A 20,927-nucleotide genomic window follows, 5' to 3' on the forward strand; every position below is an offset into this window, starting at 1 on the left:
CTTCCCTTAATGTGGCACAAGGTGAACAAAGTCCTAGCCTGAGATGTCTTAGCAGTAAGTAGTTTTTACTATTAAATTATTTTTACTAAAAATAAAGCTTGACCATCACATTACAGAAATTAAATAAAATTGCTGAAATTCTTACCAGTAAATAGGATATTATGTAGTTTTAGGTACATGAAAACCCTGGACTTCACTTAACAGGTATTCCAATTTTTATTCAGAGAAGCTCTAAAGGTTATACAGAACTATGGCAAGTCATGTGCCATACTAATGAGCAGAAAGTAGCTACCTACAGGAAAATCAGAAACTCAAAGTTTCAGTTTGTGACTAAAAGAGTTCCCAGTCAACTTGTTGTGAGTTGGTTTGATTTAGTCCTTCTCAGTCCTTCTGAACAGTTGCTATTCCACTTAGTCATTTGGAGAGAAACTTCAGCAATTTAGAGCAAGTTCACTTAACTACATCCACTCCAGAACAAATACTTAATTTGTGTGACTCAAGAAAAATGCTGATTTTATTTCATTCAATTCAAGTATGTTTTTTGAATTTGAGAGGTACACTCTCCACTTTTAGCCCACGCTCTCACCCTACTATATTCCCCTAAAGAAAAAAAAGTGGAAAAGGAAACCATATTTGAGAAATGGGAAAAAAAGTTACCTCAATGTTTCCAGTTGCTAGATACAAAACCCCCAAGTTAGTCCAGGCCACAACATTCTAGGGAGAACAAATACAAGTTAAAACCAATGTGTTCTTGCTGTATTCTAAAAAAACCAAATGACACAGCATCAGGGGAAGAAAAGTTTCAAATGCCCACTTGAAACAGATGGCAGCTGCCTACAGCACTTACGATTTGCTCAGCTTGAACAGATTTGATGAACGAATGTTGAGCAAGAGCATAATTCCCAATAGCTGGAGGAAAAAAAAAAGGAAAGCTAGATCTAACTGAATTTCATAAACACCATTAGTTAAGTTGCCTTCTAATTTAGAATATTATGCAGCTAGGGGTCTCACTGAAGACTTACCACTACAGGAAGCAACTACACCAAGTGCATTCCAATAAAGATGATTTTTGCTGTCAAGCCTCACAGCTTTTTTGATACACTGAAAGAAAATCAAATGTGAATTGAACTACTAGATTATCATAAAATAAGATTTTATGCACAAAGTTATCCAGAGGGTTAGGTCTTATTGAGGACAGAGAGGTTAGGCAGAGAAACACCAAAGTTGATTTAAACTTTAAAGAATGCAACAGAAAAACAGGCAGTACCTGTAAAGATTTCTCTAGCAGTTCACTGATCTCATTCATGTCAGCATCCACTGCTGTGAGGTGCTCTGCTTGTCGATAATAATTTATTCCAAGATCACACCATATGTTAGGCAAAGGCATCAATTTTAAAGCTCTGCCGTAACACCTACAGAAACATGAATCACACACACGTATTATTCTGAGCCTCCCTAACATGAAGAACAGAAAGCTGAAAAACACTCGAGTGCTTAAAAACCCAAACCAAACAAATATGCATAAATACAAACAAAACCAGACAAGAATGGAAATCCTATGACAACTAATTTTAATTCAGACAGCTATCTTCACAGAATCCATCCTGATCTGTATTACCCCACCACTTGTGAAATTATAGATGTGCAATACATCAAAGTTATGTCAGCTGCAATATGCATATTTTTAATTAAAACAAACATCAACCATTTTCAGAGTTAATCAGACTTTCCCTTGGAAGTATTTTGACTACACATATCACTGTTGAGATCTTCAAAGGAGGTACATTGCCAGCCTGTCTTAACTAACACATCCAGCTGCACAAAGCTCATAAGGAGCCACAGGAGAGGCTACAAGAAAACAACTATAAGTACTTCTATTATCTCTAGCTCTATTATTGTGAGTTTCCAGGGACAGGCACAAGGAATTCCGTCTTCCAATGTAATTTAGATCCCATAACTAGGGCTCAAATTGATAACAGTTTTGTATGAAATAAACACAGACATAAAGCTTACAGTATTATCTTGGACTTTAATAATCCTGGGAGAATGGGCTAACTACTACTGCAACCATTCCATTTAGAGTAGCACAATTTGTTGAATGAGAGACATGATATAGCCGTGCTCTGGAGACAGAACCAAGAAGAGCAGGTCCTAAATGAAGTGTTGAGAGCCACTGCAGCAATCCAGGGATCATACCTTTAAATGAGTGGTATAGTTTGAAAGAAGCATGAGGCCCTCTTTACCTCCTCATTAATCTTCATTAAATATCCAGGTGATAAAGATCAGCATTTGTTTCATTTTCTAGGAATAATATAGTCTAGAACATTTGAGACTCTATACTGTGCACAGATATGTAGAAGAACTTGACAGTAAAAAAAAAAAATATATTATTACCTTCCTCCCAGTCTGAGCAGCTCAATTTTCTTCAGCATCTGTTTGCCTTCATTTTTACCCAGAAGCAATCCTAGAACTTGAATATTCACTCTGGCTGGTGAAATAACATGCACAGTAGTACAGGTATCTCCAAGCAGTTTCCAAAGGGATGATACATCAGGACGGTGCTTTGTTGCCCTGTAAATTGATATTTAAGAAAACCCACAAAATATCTGTTCAGACACTGCAATGCTCTTTCCTGAAAGAAAGTTCACCACTTTGAATAGTGGCACGAACTCTAATTAATTGATGGGCTGTTTGTATTTTTTTTTTATTATTATTATTCTGTTTTCTTGCTACTAAATCTGTATTTTTAAAAACTTAAAAGTAATCATAAAAAGAGAAACTACAAAATGCTAACGTACTGCAATTTTGTGGAGACGAAGAGTCTGTTCTGAAAATGACCTGTTATCTATCAAAACATCAGCTGTCAACACTAACTTTTGTGTTTCAGAACAGTATCATTTATATTGCAAGACATGAGACATCTGCAGAAACCTAGCAGACCTTCTCCTATACCAACAGTTATCCCAGGGTTCAGTTTAGGCCACTAAAGCATTCTGTCTGATAAGCAAAACAGTAAGATTGAGGAAGGTAAGCTACAATAGCCTCTCATCCACCATTTTTGGGAGAAGTTTCCTTCCTTCTACCCATATACACAGGATGAGAGCTGAAATGAACTGTGTGCGACTTCACACTTGTGTTATAATCAAAAGACTCTGTGTCTTTAAACACAAAAAAGAAAACTCTCATTACCATTCGCTCTAGCAGCCTAAGTCCACAATGCATTATTCAAACCATTTTCACTAAACACTTCTACATTAGAAGCCCACTCCATTTGATTTAGTGTAACTGAAACTCCTCAAACACTTAACTCTTCTTCTTCAAACCACAAGCCCAGTGGAAATGAAACAACAGAATGTTTAGTACTAACCTTGTAAAAAATTCAAGAGCCTGCTCTATGTATTCCACAGCCTTCCTATCAAGATACTTATCAAGGGCTGATTTTGCCAGCATGAGATAGCACTCACCAAGTCCTGAAAGAAAGACAAAATATCCTCTATGAAAACAGATGCTTCCATGTTACTACTTGATGAAGGAGGTGGGGTTGTATGAAGAAAGACTGCTCCATGTTATGCTTTATGCCCTACATATACTATGCCTGACCAAAAAAATCCACAACCAAACTCACTCTGTGGCTCACAAGAGAGACTTTGCTTTTACCCCTTCCCCAGTAGCATGAACTGTAGAATAATCTGAATATTAAAATAAATTTGTGTAATTATAAAAAATATAGTATTGAAACTTTGGGTTTGTTTTCAAGAATTAACTACAGCACTTATGTGAGAGGTGCTCTGCACTGGTAAGTCTGACAAATACAGCCATATTCAGCTCACACTTCAGTCAAAAACATTATCAAATCACTGCCAAATACAAAAAGAAGAAATAACATCAAGGTAATAAAAGTGGGAAGTTTTTTTAGAACTACCTGAAACCACAACTATTTAATCCTATTTAAGAATTTACTTCATATGGAAATAAATGCAATTAAAGAAACCACATCTAATACCACTATTTGTATTATTTCAGAAACAGCAAGATACTGCCTCTTTACACCGCTGGTATCTGTAGTGATTCTGTCTGGCAATAAGTCACTGGATTTGAGCCTCGTTAATTCTCAGCATTTTCTTCACAGTTCTGAACCTACATTCCTCATGCTTTAGTCGTCTCTATTTATATCAAACTAATAATCAAAGTAGGTACCATCTTTCTTTGCAGATTTTGGCAAACAATTAACATCAATAACATCGTGACAAACGCAGACCATATGAACTAGATGCAGCTCTGTGAGACTCTTATCATGCCCTCACTAGGTGTTTGCATTGACCACACAGAAGTCCCAAGGACATAAACTCTTCAGATGTCAAGAAGCTCCAATCTAAAAGCAAAATTGATTTATAAAACTGATTCTATTCCCTGAAGTTATAAGTGAAGAGAAATGCTGGAGCAGAGGTGAATAAACTTATTATTCAACAACACAAATAAAAAGTGCACAGAAAAGACACGTTCAAGCAACATCAGTATGTTCTCTCATCTGCCTTAAGACTACACTTCTAACAGCTCATTTCAGAAACTGTTTCTTTTTTGATCAAAACTGTATGACAAGTACACTTGTGTATATTTTGTATATCAGCTTACACTCATCCAAATGTCAAAGGCCTTCTACAGAAGGAACGCAACATAAAAATTCATACCAGAACCAAGCAGCAAAAAACTTGATTTCAGATGGATGTATAGGGTGAGAATGCCTGAGGACTAAGAGGCACTGAGAACGTGAACAAAACAGTTATTAGTTGGCTATCAAAATGTTATATACTCTCTACGTTACATAAACTGAGACCAACAGTTCACTTTCACTATCACCAGGACTCCGTGCTTGACCACTCTAGCCTGTTCCCAAATACATACTAAAGTAACCTACCAACTGCCACATCTAACATTTGCGAGACCTCTCTGGATACCTCACTACTATTTTTAGTCAGTTGAAGAAGCTCACAGGGATCGGAATCACCAGGGGTAACAGAAAAGGTGAGAAAAAAAAGTCACGAAGAGCAGCAGCAGAAAATAAATATAGCCCACCTTTTTGACACAGAAGCCCAACTCCACTGCCTGTTCAGCCATACACAGTATTTGACTGCTTAGGTGAAGCTGAGCATCATCAGCTGGCATCCACTACATAAATTTTCAATGCCTCTACCCATTTGGCTTGGTAGTTACGTAAGAATAGTTACCTTTTTTACTTACTTGCAACAGTAACAATCATTTCTGTGCATCATGGTTTAACAGTCTTCATATGTTTACAAGCTATTATACTCTTTCTTTCATACATGTGAATCACAGCATTCTACACCAGCAAAACTGTCCTTTACGTAGGCAGACCTAACTACATCAGAGCCTCTTCATGAAACTCAGGATAGAAGGAGAAAGACCTAAAATTTTCAGATTCAGATACACTACCTTTCAACGCAGGCACATACTCTTCTGTCTTCTTCAAGATTTCTTGATAGGTAACTATAGCATTTTCATATTTGCCTAGCATCTGCTCAACTGCAGCAGCTCTGTATATGCTGTATACAAGCTCTGGGTTCAGTTCACTGGCCTTCCTGAAGGCTTTTAGAGCTGTTGCATAGCTACCTCTGCCAAAGTAAGCCTCCCCTAGAGACTCCCAGCAGTTGGAATCCTTTGGATCAGCCCTGAGAGCTGCCTGCAAACTGAAGATATCAAAATTTAATTTATTTAAATCAAATGTGATATAAGTTAACAAAAACAAATTATTTCTTTGCATTATATACTATCAGAACACAACCACACAATTATATAGAACTTTTAGAAACTGCATAATAGTGTTGTAATCTTCATAGAACACATTATAAAAGTTTAGGCATTGTACCTAATTTTGGCTCATTATTCAGTGTTATAGTGTCTATGACAAGCCTGTCACCAGGCTTGTTAGCATGGATCACTGCTATCATGATAAAACTGCATTGTGCTAATTCCAGAACTGGAGATAGATACAGCTTGCTCAGACCCATTTCCATTGTGTAGTACAGGCCATCTTGTGATTAGCTAACTTAATTTCAAAAATCATGAAGATCAAAGACTGTTTTACAGGGATTTACAGAAAACAGTTTAAACCAACCACAAGTTCTCTTACTCAGCCACTGCTTGTGACGGCTGACCAGTTCTGAGGTAGTAAAGTCCACGATGAAGCCAGGCCCATTTTATTGAAGCAGCGTTTGCTTTTTCAGTTACTTCATTCAAGATTGACAGAGCGGTATCCTAACAAAGCACCAAAAATGCCACATTAGTAAACAGCTGTATCTAAAGAAGAAAGTTATTGTTTAAGAAGAATACTCCCAATTCTAGCAAACCATTAAACTGTCTAACTTGTTAGTTACTGTAATGAAGAAACATTACATGGGCTTTTCAAAGCTGGCAGGCTGAGTGGCAGAGTAAAGAAGGAAATTATCACATCTGTGATAAGATGTGATTATTTCTTATGTATATGCCTTAGCAAATAGGCAACTTGATTTTTTAACTAGATAAGGTTACACGTCTTTGCAGTAAGTCAGATACTCAGTCTATTTCTCCAGATATTCCAATAGTCTGTCAAAGTGTGGGCTGCTTTCTTGCTGTAATACCAGACTAAGAACTTTTTATACAATGCTATGTAAGAAATATTTGTTTAAAATGTTCCGATGACTTTGTGTGCTTTTTTTCTGAAAGGAGCAAGGGGGAGGATGGAGAAAGAAATGGCACAAGTTAAATATGAAGAGAAAACTCACTTTCTCTTCATGTAACCTACTGAAAAAAATCCTCCCATCTTCTGAATCACGTATGTGATGACTACAACGTTATGCTTGCTTCCCCCACCTTTCTCCCCAGATAGGTTTAAATCAGAATTGAAGCACGGAGTTGAAGCAGATCCAGCTATGAAAACTGCTAAGCAATGACAGAATATCTGTTTTCTTGAGATCTTATTCTCAAATACTGAAGAAATCTCAAGTGGTTGCTCAAAGAGCAGGATTAACAGAAAATCAAGACACCCATTAGCCAAGGCCCTGAATATGCAATACCGTGTCTCCAAGTTCCACACTTAAGTCTACAGCTGCTATTCCAGATTCTTCATCAGTTGCATCCAGTTCAAAAGCCTTTTTATAGCAACCACGAGCTCTACTTTTGTCTCCAGCAATGTCTCTGTAGTAGTTACCTAAATAACAAAAGACACTTCCCAAGTAGCTGTCCAATTTTGCAGCCTATAAAGAAATATGAACACAATATAAGAGCAGCTTTTGAAGGAATAACAGATGGGCAGGTCCAGTGATAACTACTTGTACAATCTCTGCTTATCAACTTAGTTAAGCATCTTCTGTGGTACATCTGAGTATTCAAAAGATTACTTGAGCTTTAAATATTTGCAGAATCTGCCACAAACCTTCTGTACAAAATGTTTTGTGCCATGAGTACTAACAAGCGAGATGTGTTGGGAACAAACAATTCCATACTGCATCCCATCATTTTTATATTCCACTCAGTTTCAGTCATTACACTCATAGTCATACCGTATTATATCACAGTTAACTCTAGCATTTTCTAAAGTCTGAGTTCCCTTTTTAAGCACATTTGGCAGATTTGTTTATACTTAAGAAACTACAAGCCCCAAGCAGCACAATAACAGCTATGACAATAATAAAAAAGCTCATATAAAATAATTTAGAATTAAGATTACTGTTCACTTCAAATACATTGCCCACTATACTCCGCTGCTAATGAATTGTAAACAGTAGACGATGATACGAGTTGCCCATACCTGCTACTAATTTATAGTGACTTTGCAATATCTAGATTCCTATTTTGTAACTTCCAAATTCTCAGTAATGATGTCAGACAATCTTTTGGATTACATTCTATCTATGTGCAGGGAAAAAGCCACAACCAACAAAAAACAAACGATCAGGAAAAGCATATAAACTAGTTGGGCTTTGCAGGCTTACTTCTGTGGACACACACTGAAACTTTAACACCATTCTCTTTCTCCTCTCCTTCCTTTCTTCCCCCTCTCCCCCTCTACATTTTCAAACGTTTTGCCTTCTACATTTCAAAAAGTGCTACACTGTTCACCTATAGGCCTCAACTTTACAGCCCTCAAGGAAAGGGGATTGAAAGAACCATTACTACTTTTGGCTACACCAAAGACCTCAAGATTTCAGTGAACAGAAGAAAACAAAAACAGGGAGATTCTAGGTAATTACACAGCTCCCTTTCATGCATTTCTTCACAGCTGAACGTGGTTTACAGGCTCTGTAGGCCTGTAAAGAGTAAGAAACAATTCCAGTGTCTAACTCCAGTCACGAATAATTTCTGTATTTCTTTTCCTATGTAGGAAAATGCTAATCTATGTGAATTGTTAAAGAAGCTTTTACCTTCAAGAGCTGAGTGAGTGTTTTTCCTTTGTCTTTTTTTGTCTCATCACTCATGAACCAATAGGTGAGCCCCAGGTACTGATGATACTCTGCAGTGTCAGCCCTTCTTTCAATGGCATTTTGAAAACTAAATAAAAGGAACAGATTAGATGAAGCAAACCCTCAAAAGCTGAACATTATATGCTATTTTCCCCCACATTTCCCTGTTAAAAAAAGAAAAAGAGGTTTACCTTCTTTCTGCCTGTTCATACTTCTTTTGAGAATAATGGATGAAACCCTCAAGAGCATGGGCCTCAGCCAGATCAGGGTGTGACAACAGAAGTTCTTGTGAAATCTGCAAAAATATGTCATCCTTCTCTAGTTATTTCTATATGAAAATAAGAGTTCTACATAGCTTGCAGGAAGGACTATAGAGCACTAACCTTTGAAGCTTGATCCACTAAACCTTTGTTTAGATAAGCCCGACCTCTGAAAGCTAAAACCACTGGATCGCTGCTTGCACCTGCAATCTAGAAGATCAGGTAATAGATACAAACAAGTTATTCTTTTCACACACTAAGAAATCAAAGGTGTCAAAAGCAGGTTTTCTACATGAAGACAAGAAAGCACTGAGAGAGGAGACCACCCTTGAGGAGCCTTAGATAGAGTTTTGCTGAAGAGGTAGCAGATTGTAAACAGAAAGGACAAATCTACAGAAGTTTGAACAGTAAAAAAGTAGTATACATGAAACTGTGAGGCATAACAGAGGGGAAGCAATTTTCACTTAAAGCTTCACCATTCAATCTTAAAGTAATGTGTTTACATGTAATAACAAGTGAATTGAGGGCAGAGGGAGTAGGATTATAACCATAATTCAAATAAAGATGAACAATAGCCCCAGAACTAGCAAGAACCCAGCTTCACTATGCAAGACCAGATAAGGCGAGGAGCAATGGCTTTTTAAATTAGAATTGTGACTTAAAAGAAGTAGTAGCAAAGCCTAAAAGCAAAGGAGCAAGGCATGTTTTAATTACACCATTGTTGGTAGGAGCTGTCTAAACCACACAGAAAACAAAAACGAGCCAAGGGGAAAAATACACAGCTTGAATTTTTAGTGCATAAAGATGAGAGCATTTTTTTTTTCCTTAAACTACATTTTGGTCAATGAAAATACCTGCTCAAGTGCATTAATGGCTTCTTCTGCAGCATCGGCATCGCCTATTTTAATCAAAGCCTCTGCTTTCAACTGAAGAATACGGTCCTTCTTCTGCTGAAGACTAGGACTCTCAGGATTTCCAAGACTCTTGAGAGCTGTTGACAAGACAGAAGTTTAATCAAATGGAAATAAAAAAGGATCTACAGAGAACACCACTTAATAAAGCTAATTATTAGACTGTTCTCTCCTGTGTTGAAGAAACTATTACATAAAATCTCTACTTATGCAAGTTCAAAAGTTTGATCAATTTTAGAAAGGTGATGTCAGATGTGTAAGAAACTGTCTCCTAGATGCTAGCCTAATAATTGGAATGCTTGTTTTCCTGATCCATGCTCTGAGAAAACAATGACCCTTCACTAACCAAATTTGTTGTTCTATACTTCAATGTCAGAAGGGAAAAAATATTGCTATTAAATCAAGGATTTAACTCTGTACCTGTGCAAAGCCAGCTCTGTACTATTGTAAGCAGTATTGGTTACTTCTCCAGTAGGCAGTATAATCTCACCTCAGAGAATCTCTGTTGAGTTGCAGTACACTCCAAAGACAAATACTTTCTCAACTAGTCAGTTAACTCTATTTCCACCCATGTCAGTCTTCTGTCTGACCTGATAGTCCGTCTGTCCTAGCATCCTGCCTCTAGCTGCAGATATACAGGAACAATGTAAAAACAGGCCAAGCACAGAGCAGTGCTTCCCTAGATTTCTCCCCCAGTTTTGGACTCAAGGCAACTTTCAGTATCCACAGCATCTTTTAGCAAGGCACAATACCTTAACTTACACTTTGTCATAAGAAACAAAGCCTCCTTCGTTTGTTCTGAGCCTGACATCCTTTAGTTTCATTTGTTACTAACTAGATCTTGCATGTGAGAAGAAAGCATATGATCTTTATTTATTTTCCAAGTAATTTGTAACTTCACGGATTTCAAAATCATCTCTTCTTTTAGAGAGTGGGTGGGTACTAAAACTGCACAAAGAATTCACCACGCTGCTCAAGTTCTTCATGCAACTGCCTGTTGGTGCTGTTTCAGTAACCATTCCCTTCACTGTAATTCCTGACTTTCAAGTTCTCCTGTAAAGCACAGAAGGGGAAAAGGAGCAGTCCTACTTTCTTCATACAGAATAAATACCTTTCTGTGTTTTACTGCAGTAAGACTAGAGGATAACTTAACGAGAACACTTCTTCTAACAACTGCATGACTTTGCTTTTATGACTATGGAATTTTATTAGTGTATTGGGTTTATGTGGCAAGGTTTTGGTAATGAGGGGCTGCAGGGTGGCCTCTGTGAGCAGAGCCCAGCAACTGCCCCATGGCAGAGCGGAGCCAGCTCCAGCTGCTCCAAAAGGGACCTGCTGCTCCCTAAAGCGTGAGTGACACTGGTTGGGCTCTGGGAGAGCAGAGTTAAGGGAAAATAAATCCGCCTGTGCTACAGCAGCTGGGAGAGAGAGAAGTGAGCACCAGCCCTGCAGCCCCCAGGTGGGTGCAGCAGGAGGGCAGGAGGTGCTGCAGGCAGGCAGCAGCAGTTCCCCTGCGGGCTGTGCAGGGAGAGGCCCCTGGTGGAGCAGGCTGTCCCCCTGCAGCCCATGGGTCCCCCATGGAGCAGATCTCCACGCTGCAGCCCCCCCATGGGTGGAGGAGCCCCCGGTGGAGCAGGTGGATGTGGCCTGGAGGAGGCCGCGGCCCATGGAGAGCCCCCGCAGGAGCAGGCCCCGGGCCGGAGCTGCAGCCCGTGGAGAGGAGCCCCCGCAGGAGCAGGGGGTCTTTGGGGGAGCTGCTGCCCAGCCGTGGGGGACCCGTGCTGGAGCAGTTTGCTCCTGGGGGAGGGATGGATGGACCCCATGGGACGGAGCCGTGTGGGAGCAGTGCTTGAGGAGCTGCTGCCTGTGGGCAGCCCGTGTGGGATCAGCTGGGGAAGGACGGCATCCCGTGGGAGAGACCCCACAGGGAGCAGGGGCAGAGAGGGACCATGAAGGAGAGGCAGAGACGAAGCAACAGGGACTGACCGCAGCTCTCATTCCCTGTTCCCCTGTGCCTCTTGGGAGGAGGAGGTGGAAGAGGGTGGATGAGGGGAAGGTTGTTTTAGTTTGCTTTTAGTTCTCATTGCTCTAGTCTGTTGGCAATAAATTACTTTAATCTCTCTATGAAGAGCCTGATTTACCCATGACAGTAACTGGTAAATGATCTCCCTGTCCACATCTCAACCCTTGAGTCCTTTTCATCGTATTTTCTCCCCCTTTCCCTCTGAGGAGGGTGAGTGAAAGAGCAGTTGTGGTGGAGTTCAACTGTCTAGTTGCATAAATCCACTACAATCAGTTATTTTAACAGATAGCAAGAGGCCTGTTCAGGTTCTCACCTAATTACCTTCTCTGATAATTTCTTTTCAGACTTATTCCCCTCTGCCCTGAATAGCAGCAAAATGTATTACTCAAAATTCATAATTGGACTAGTAAAGAAGATAAACATCCAAGGTCCTGGTATTCGAATGCCTCTTTCAAGCATGAAAAATGACCTTTATTACTACAACGTGCTCTTTTAATCTATTAAAAAAAAACAAAAACCACAAACAGACAAAAAAGAAGAAAAAAACTCCTACTCAGTGCTATAACACTGCTTCTTAATCCAAACTGCTCAGTTTCCTTAAAAGTCTTGTAATAAGATCTCTTGATTTTATCAATTACCACTTGGATGTCAGAGTGAATTGTACTACAACTTCATTCCCCGTGTGCTGGTAGCTTCTTCAAAGATTACTAAAAAACAATTTCACTTTATTGAAGCCATGCTGTCTATCCCCACAGAATTCATCTTTCTACATTAATTACTTAAAAACTGAAAGAAGAGAGTAATGCAGTTTCACCATTAAACATTATACTTGTCTGTGGTTTTTCTGATCTTTCCTACAATCCTTCCTGTAATTGGAGTCACACTAACTATGTCTAAGTATCTGGGTACGAAGACAGTTTAAGCAAGTGATTACATACCACTAGAAAGAGAATATTTATCAGGGAGCGTAGTAGTAGGAAAAGGGGTTATGGCTTGCAAATTGAAGAGGGCAGATTTAGATTAGAGGCACCGGCACAGGTTGCCCAGGTTGCTGAGGATGCCCCATCCCTGGAAGTGTCCAAGGCCAGGCTGGATGGGGCTTTGGGCAGCCTGACCTAGGGGGAGGTGTCCCTGCCCATAGCAGGGAGGATGGAGTTGTGTGCTCTTTAAGGGCCCCTCCAACCCACCCCATGTTGTGATTCTATGATTTAACAGTTAATGCTTCAGCAATTTCATCTTGATGTGCCCTGTTCAATTCCTAGGTCAGTATCTCTTAGTTTCTTAATGCTCATTTTTCCTGTTTTGGTTTATAGTAACTTCTATCAAGGCTATAATGACAGGTAAATTCTTTGATAAGACCCCTGAAAAAAAAGGTCGTGGTGTAGAAGTCTCCCTGAACTCTTACACAGCGAAAACAGATGGGAAAATAATTGCCTCATTTTCATTCCTTCTGCAATATGTTTCCTGAACTCTTTTGACCTACTTCGTTCTGTTCTCACATTTCCTCTACCCAGCTTTATAGCCCTTCTGCATCTTCCTCAATGGCAAGTACTTCACCATTTGAAGTATTCCCCTTGCTTTTAATGTATTTTCTATGACTGTTTAGCCAAGTCTGATTACTGTTACCTCTCTGAGTCTTTCCTGAGGAGTTTTTTGTTACATTAGTCTCTGTCAGAAGAAGCCTGCTTTGGATGAGCCTTCATTTATAACCATCAAATAATGATTCTGTTCAGATTAGATATATATCACTAGATCATAACAACCGCCCTCACTCCCAGCTAGCAGAGATGAAGAGTTGCACTCAAAGTAAGCTTTCTTGAGATGCAGCTGTACTATCCAACATTCTTCTGCACTTTAACTTTATATAAAGACTGAAAAGGTGAGATTCTGATAAAGTCCACTGTGTTTCACTCACCTCTGTAGTTCCTGGCAGTTAACTGCTGTTTGGCTGACTTGGTCAACGACCAGCTGAAGAAGCATACGAAAATGTGCAAAACATCTAAATATTAATCCTGAGACAGCTTTCTGGTTCTGATTAACCAAATATTTCCTCTCTTCCTGAGACTAAGCAGCACAAGGTGATTTTCACCTGTCATAAAGCAAAAGCAGCAAGAGAGCTCACCACAACCAGTGATGATGCAAAGTGCAAAGGAGTAGGGCTGCTGCTAACACACACCTACTGTGCACAGGCCACACTGACTAGACTGCATAAAGACGGTTAACACTGCAGATGCCCTTTCAATTAGCAGGCAGTTACCTTGATTACAGGACAGGACAGCATTCTTGTGCTTGTGAATTTTCATCTGTGCCTCTGCCAAACAATGCCATGCTCCCAGACACTGGCTAGCATTCTTCAAACCTAGTAAAAGAAAGTTCAAGAAAAAAAATGTTGCTTAGGGCTGCAAAGATGCTGTGGCTGACAGATGCTGTATTGCCGTGCAACACCATCAAAACACTAACATCAAATAATCAGCAAAAAAAAATGCAGTTAGTTTAAACTAAGACTCAAAGAAAAAATATCTTAGATACACCCAAATGTAAGGGAAAGACCATGGCAGTTGTAAACCTCTCTTAGGCTTAATTTTGCCTATAATGTTATATATAAATAAAGAGAAAAGGGGAAAATGTGAGGAAATACACAACATTGGCTTAAGGTGCACTTTTGTTTCAGAACGCAGAAAGTCCTTCTGTTTGATCACAAATTATCACCAACAGCCTGTAGACTGCTTTATAAAATTTCCCTTAGAGACGAGAAAAGGCTGGCTCTATAGAACAGCTATGGAACTTCAAGACAGCAAAAAAAAAAAACAGATTGCAAAAGCATTTAACTAGAATTTCCTGAGAAACGCCTTAATTAGAGATTCAGTCATAAAACAGAATTTGATTCTTCTGAGAAATATATTACTATTAAATAATTCCTTGAAGTTTCAGAGCCTAAAATGTGAACACTTGGCTTACTAGGAAAGGCATTACTTCCAACTCGAAACATTTCTGCTGATGCAAAGTGCAAGGCTCTTTGTGTTCTCCCCTTTATGAGTACTACATCTAGAAGTAAAAAACTGGTAATATGTTTTGGGAGAGAGCAGTTCAGAAATATAAGCAAATTTCAATTGCATTTCTAAATCACATATATGTTTCATCAAAATGTCCAACTGCCATTTAAGAGAGAAATTTGCTACATGGAAGACTTTCCTCTTAAGCATCTGAAATTTGATTCATTATTTAGGCAAGTCACCTTATTTCAGTGTGGGTATGCTGCTGTGACATAGCATATTCCAAAATTCAAATTAAAGGAATACAGGGTATCACAGTATATCCTGATTGCTTAGACTTTCAGACATGTTATACTTCAAGAGATACTTAAAAAAATATACTTCAGTCAGACAAAGCATTGAGTATTATTTTAAAAGCTAGCTGGTCTTTCTACTACTTGCAATAGAACTGGCAAAGTAATATGAAACTCTAAGCTTCCCAAAACATTAATTGTAGCTGCTGTCAAGACAGAGTACCAATACCTCACATTATACATTTACCTTCAGTAAGACTTTTAACAGCCTCCTCATATTTCTTTTCATGGAGACATTTTATACCAAAACCAATGTTGCCTGGACCACTACTTGAGTCCATCTCCGAAAGCTTAGAAAAACACTGAAAGGCCTTTTCTGACATGGCACCTAGTTGCAGAAAAAAAAAAAAAAGAAACACTTTCTTGAGCTGTAGATTTAAAAATGTAACAAGAAAACTGAAATTATTTACAGAAACATATATACTTATATGACACTTATCCTTTAAGCTCAAGGTAATGAGTTTATTCATTAAACATTTTTTTCCAATTATACTATATGCTTGTAACCCCTACACATAAACAAGTAAAAATCAAGTAGTCATCAATATACTCAATATCACCAAGCAAAATACGCTGCCAATCTGAATTCTTTAACACCTCATAGTAAACTAATACAGGTATGCTTCCTTTATTAGTAGAAACTAATTTGTTCATATGCCCTTCATCCAAGCTTAGGTGAAAGCGCACATCTCAAAATCTACCACAAATAAATCAAAATAATTTCCTTCCAGAGTAGGCCTGTGTAACTACACATTTGCTGTGATGGGCTTGCTGAAACAGTCTTGCTGTGAAAGCACATGACTTAATGTGTCAGCATTACATTTTATTGACAGTTAACTTGCAAACTTAGCAACTTCAGCAACAGTCTTTGATCTGTTTTTCTGTTTTGTTTTGCTTTAAATTATGGACTCATTAAAATACAGGACGCCTTTGATTCGAATTTGGTAAAATTGACTAATATTGCAACTAAGTTACAAGCCCACAAATTTGGGACATCAAGCAATTTCACAAATCTTTCTTCTTAGGCAGGAAGGATTTTATTGGCAAAGAGTAACCTACACATAGCCCTTCCTCAACCTTAGAGCTATGTGTTAACTTCTCCATTCATTATTCTAGGCTCAGTGCCTATGAATCAGGCTTCATACTGAATGCAGAGCATAGATTCATTTATCTGGAAAGGCTGTTTTTGAGTTTTGTAAGGCAAATACATTGCAAAAGTTGGACTTTTTTTCTTTTCTTTTTTTTTCCCATTTACAGTCATCATTCTGTTACAAAATCATGTAATTATAAAGCATATGTCTTAGTTTCAGCTGGATGGAGTTAATTTCCTTCATAGTTGTTGGTACAGTGCTGTGTTTTGGACTTCGGATGAGAATAATCATGATAACACACCAATGTTTTGGTTGCTGCTGAGCAGTGCTTACACCAAGCCAAGGACTTCTCAGCTTCTCACACTGCCCTGCCAGTGAGGGGCTGGGGGTACACAGGGAGCTAGGCTGGGACATAGCCAGGACAGCTGGCCTGAACTTGCTGAATGAATATCCCAAACCGAGTAAGGCTGAAGAGTAAAACTGGGTTAAACCGGCCAGGGGAGCTGCCTTGTTTCAGCGACTGGTTGAGCATCAGTTGGCTACTGGTGAGCACTGTGCATCACTTTGTGTGTTCTTTTATTTATTAATTTCCTTCCTTTTCTTATTAAACTGTTTTTATCTCATCCAAAGAGTTTTACCCATTTCTCACCCCCATCCCACTGGTGGGGAGTGAGGTAGTGAATGCATGGTGCTTCACTGCCTGCCAGGTTAAACCATAGCAGCATGAGTGAACACTTTCCACTTCCAGAGTGGTAAAACATGACGAAGTAAACAGCGTGCTTGTATTTAGGTGTGAAGGGTAAAAACTTGTCAAAAAGACTATCATAACATCAATTATAAAAAGAATTATTTTAAGCCCCCAGAGTGTGTAAACCCATCCTACTCACCTGACTCAATGTAGTGCAAGCAAAGTACTTCCAAAGGATAGCTTGCAGTAGGATATAAAGCCATCATGTCATCACAGGCCTTTTCCAACTTAGCTGTTTCATGAGGAAGCTTGTAAGGAAAAGAAAACAAGGAGCTATTTGTGTGAATTATCATACAGGATTGTTCCATGTAGACAGTGTGATCAAGTGCACCTTCAGCAAGTTTGCAGCTGACACCAAGCTGAACAGTGCAGTTGATAGCAAAGACGGAAGAGGAGATGCCTTCCAAAGGGACCTCGATGGACTAGAGAGGTGGGCTCATGTGAACTCAATGAGGTTCAACAAGTCCAAGTGCAGGGTACTGCACCTGGGTAAGGGTCATCCCAGACATGAGCACAGAGTGGGAGAAGTCATAGAGAGCAGCCCTGCAGAGAAGGACTTGGGGGTTCTGGTGGACAAAAAGCTCAGCGTGAGCCAGCAGTATGTGCTTGCAGCCCAGAAGGTCAACTGTGTCCTGGGCTGCATCGCAAGAAGTGTGACCAGCAGGGGAGGGAGGTGATTGTCGCTTTCTTTTCTGCTCTTGTGAGACTCCACTTGGAGTACTGAATCCAGGTTTGGGGCCACCAGACCAAGAAGGACGTGGAGCTGTTAAGAGCAGGTCCAGAGGAGAGCCATGCAGTTGATCAATTGGCTGGAGCACCTCTCCTATGAAGAAAGGCTGAGAGAGCTGGGGATGTTCAGCATGGAGAAGAGAAGGCTCTGGGGAGACCTTATTGCAACCTTTCTCTGCTTAAAGGGGCCTTATAAAAAAGATAGAGAAGGACTCTTTACTTGGGTAGATAATGATAGGACAAGGGGGAATGGTCTTAAACTAAGAGGAGAGATTCAGACTAGACATAAAGAGAAAATTCTTCACTGTAAGGGTAGTGAGGCAACCAGCACAGGCTGCCCAGAGAAATTGTGGATGCCCTATCCCTGGCAGTGCCCAATGCTGGGCTGAATGGGGCTTTGGGCAACCTGATCTAGTGGGTGGCATCCCTGCCTCTGGCAGGGGGTTGGAGTTACATCATCTTTAAAGTCTCTTCCACTCCAAGCCACTCTACAATTCTGTGACTGATTCTACGACTCACTGACAAAGACTGACTAATAAAACCTTACCTTTGACAGGCACTGAATAAAGTCTTTGTAAAGATTTTGGTGGTCTTCACTGGGAACAGGGTCCGCAGAGTTCACTGCCTCCTCAAATGCATTCAAAAGCTGAAATAAGAAATAATTAGGAGTATAGCAAACAATGACTCTAAGAAAACGTTACCATCATAGTTAAGTGCATACTCAAACCTGGTCCCTACTCCTTAAATTTATCCTCATACCAAAAGCAGAGGAAAATGACAAAAAAAATCCTTATCTTGGTGTCTTTGATATTCCTTGGGTCCTTTATCATCTCATAAACACAAAACACATTAGTTTTCCAAAACAAGAAAAAGCAGTAATAAGTTTTATAAAATACGTACAAGGAATGCAAAATTTGTGGGAGTACAGATGCTTCTTTGTACCCAATTCCAGTTTGAAGGACTTGGTTCCACAAAACCAAAGTTACTATTTGTCAGCCTTCCCCCTGAACTCTCAAGAAACCTGAAGTCCTTAATTCCTTGACACTCTCCCCCTCTCCCACTATTAAATTTTATATAATGTTTCCCACAACCGAAATGATGAATAGTAAGCTGCCTTCAATACCACAACCTTACAGGTTCAGAACTGCAGGAAATTGTTGATTTACAGGTGAAATCCATTCCTAATCTTTTTGTACCAGTCCCCTGCTCACCTCCTACTCCACCTCCCTCACAAAACAAAAAAAACAGACAGCAAGTACTGACTTCAGCACCTCTTTTTTATAATAGCCCTTAAGGCAGAGCATTTGCCTTCTCAGAACTTACGGATCTACGTTCAGTTTCCCTCTGTCAAAGTACTTGAACAAGTATTTGCTACCTTCCTGAACCATTACTATCAACCAGAGAAATTTCCACCCTTCCTTGTGAAGGAGGTTCATCTTGCAAGAACGAATAAAACAGATAAAATAAAATTAACTTTGGCCACAGAGGGCACAGAATCAGTACAACTCATGATCTTTCTGTAATGCTCCAAAGAACTTTAACATTCTCCTAAAACATAAAAGCTTACAATTTGTAGAAGGAAATTTTGAACTCAAACATTGATACCTAAGATGAGCACTAGGTACGAAGTAATGGGAAAACAGCACAAAACTACCTCTTCCAGTTTGCAGGAGAGGAAGAGAAGGAGTCACTTGTTTTGGAGAATGCCTATATTCTAGACTCTATCAGAACTTTCAAATATGCTAGAAGCTATTCTGTCCTGCTGTGTGAATACACTGATGCTTCTTGTACCATGCAGGGGCAGAACAATGCATCACCAGGGTACAGGGCAAACCTGGGCTCCCACAGAACTTCGGAGGCAGTTAAGGACAAAGCTCCAGGACAACTGTTTGTGTTCAGATGCCCGATTCCACTGAAGTTTCACTTCAGACAGCAACACCTTCGCTGTTTCTGTCAGATGCTACATCACCTACCTTTTTCCTGAGAAGCTGGGTACCACTGAACGCTAATGAGAGAGTCACATGATGGGTACTTTTTTAAGGCTTAATTTGAATCTAGCTGCTCTGTGTATATATATGCATCTGATGATGAATAGGAATGGAAAAACATTACCATTTGCACAGTCTGATTGTCCTGGCTCTGTTCACTGTCTGCCAGTAACTGGATCATCCTTTTCCAAAGCTGATGAAGCTCTGCTTTTTCTGCACCTTCCTCCTGTTTTATCCTTATTAGTTTCTGCCATGTTTCAGCAACCTGTCAATAGGAGACAAACAAACTATGCTGTAACTCTTTAAATTCAACAAAATTTCCAAGTACTGTCAACTCCAAGAAACACGCATTTCACTTTCCTCTCTTAAAATGGCACACTGCTGTCTGTACAAGACAGTGACATTCTTTCAAACAGTCAAAAGATATCCTAATTTAAATTAAACCGCTATACTACTAGAGTACTTCCACTTCTACACTTACTTACATTTGCATAACACACTATTGCAAATAAATGCTTGCATCATTTATTGAAAATTTGAAAAGGAAGATTTAAAGCTATCCTCACCTGCCTTGTTATTGGACAGAAAACCCAGTGCCAGCCAGACTGAGTAATTAAGGATCACATGGAGAAAAATGAATGCTTTCAATATAGAGAGAGAGACATTGAAGGAGGGGAAGTGAACACTATAACACAAAATGAAAGCAGTATATACTGTTTAATAATAACATTGCGTGGGGACTTGTCTACCTTCCAAGGTACGTAAAGGTGGTACCAACAGCATGAATTCTGACTCTGGTTCCTTGAGAAAACAACAGAAAAAACAGACAAACAGTCCTCCTACAAACAGAGTATCTGTCAGATCTACACTACTACAAACAGAAATACAAGAACAGCAGCAATATGTGCTGAAATTACAGCGTGGAAAACTCAGCAAGACTAAGAAAGAATAAAAAGGATGCTCAGGCCTAACATAGGAAGGAAACCACAAACTAAGCTTATCACTAAATTTAGTTTCAGAAACTGCTATGCAAAGAATCTTTGAGGCTAACAGTCTTCAGCCTGATGCTTAAAGAGAAGGAAAATCTCCCATTTCCCATTGTCAGAGGAAAAGGAGGAAGATGGTGTTTTGTGTAAGCACACACCACAAAAGTGAACAGAGTAGCAGCAAAACTAAGTATTCTGTAATAACACTAGACTGCAGATAACACTACTGTTGAACTGTACAGGTGTTTAACAGCTCCACCTCATGGTAACCTGTCAAGAGCCATCCCTGCAGTGCTCATGCTGACAAGGTCTTTAGGAGTGCAAGGAGGGCTGAAGCTTGTGGTGCACCAGAGCAGATTTTCATGTCCTTATTGTGCTCACAGAATCTG

The 20,927-nt window shown here is 39.5% G+C and overlaps 1 protein-coding gene across 3 annotated transcripts in view; it reads right to left on the reverse strand.

Annotated features, from left to right (window-relative positions):
- SKIC3 (SKI3 subunit of superkiller complex) overlaps positions 1 to 20,927 on the reverse strand; it is a 48,581-nt gene that overhangs the window by 23,428 nt on the left and 4,226 nt on the right. For all 3 annotated transcript variants that reach the window (XM_068667926.1, XM_068667925.1, XM_068667927.1), the window contains 18 exons: positions 19,677 to 19,817; positions 18,112 to 18,210; positions 16,975 to 17,083; positions 15,184 to 15,324; positions 13,908 to 14,009; positions 9,571 to 9,707; positions 8,840 to 8,926; positions 8,648 to 8,751; positions 8,418 to 8,544; positions 7,071 to 7,250; positions 6,149 to 6,273; positions 5,452 to 5,705; positions 3,368 to 3,470; positions 2,395 to 2,571; positions 1,268 to 1,412; positions 1,023 to 1,101; positions 848 to 909; positions 658 to 714 (listed from right to left, as the gene is read on the reverse strand). In XM_068667926.1, coding sequence (XP_068524027.1) covers positions 658 to 714; positions 848 to 909; positions 1,023 to 1,101; positions 1,268 to 1,412; positions 2,395 to 2,571; positions 3,368 to 3,470; positions 5,452 to 5,705; positions 6,149 to 6,273; positions 7,071 to 7,250; positions 8,418 to 8,544; positions 8,648 to 8,751; positions 8,840 to 8,926; positions 9,571 to 9,707; positions 13,908 to 14,009; positions 15,184 to 15,324; positions 16,975 to 17,083; positions 18,112 to 18,210; positions 19,677 to 19,817 — 2,229 coding nt within the window. The remainder of the gene's footprint in view (positions 1 to 657; positions 715 to 847; positions 910 to 1,022; positions 1,102 to 1,267; positions 1,413 to 2,394; positions 2,572 to 3,367; positions 3,471 to 5,451; positions 5,706 to 6,148; positions 6,274 to 7,070; positions 7,251 to 8,417; positions 8,545 to 8,647; positions 8,752 to 8,839; positions 8,927 to 9,570; positions 9,708 to 13,907; positions 14,010 to 15,183; positions 15,325 to 16,974; positions 17,084 to 18,111; positions 18,211 to 19,676; positions 19,818 to 20,927) is intronic.

Source organism: Anas acuta, chromosome Z (genome assembly GCF_963932015.1).
Source record: "Anas acuta chromosome Z, bAnaAcu1.1, whole genome shotgun sequence".
NCBI classification, from domain to species: domain Eukaryota; kingdom Metazoa; phylum Chordata; class Aves; order Anseriformes; family Anatidae; genus Anas; species Anas acuta.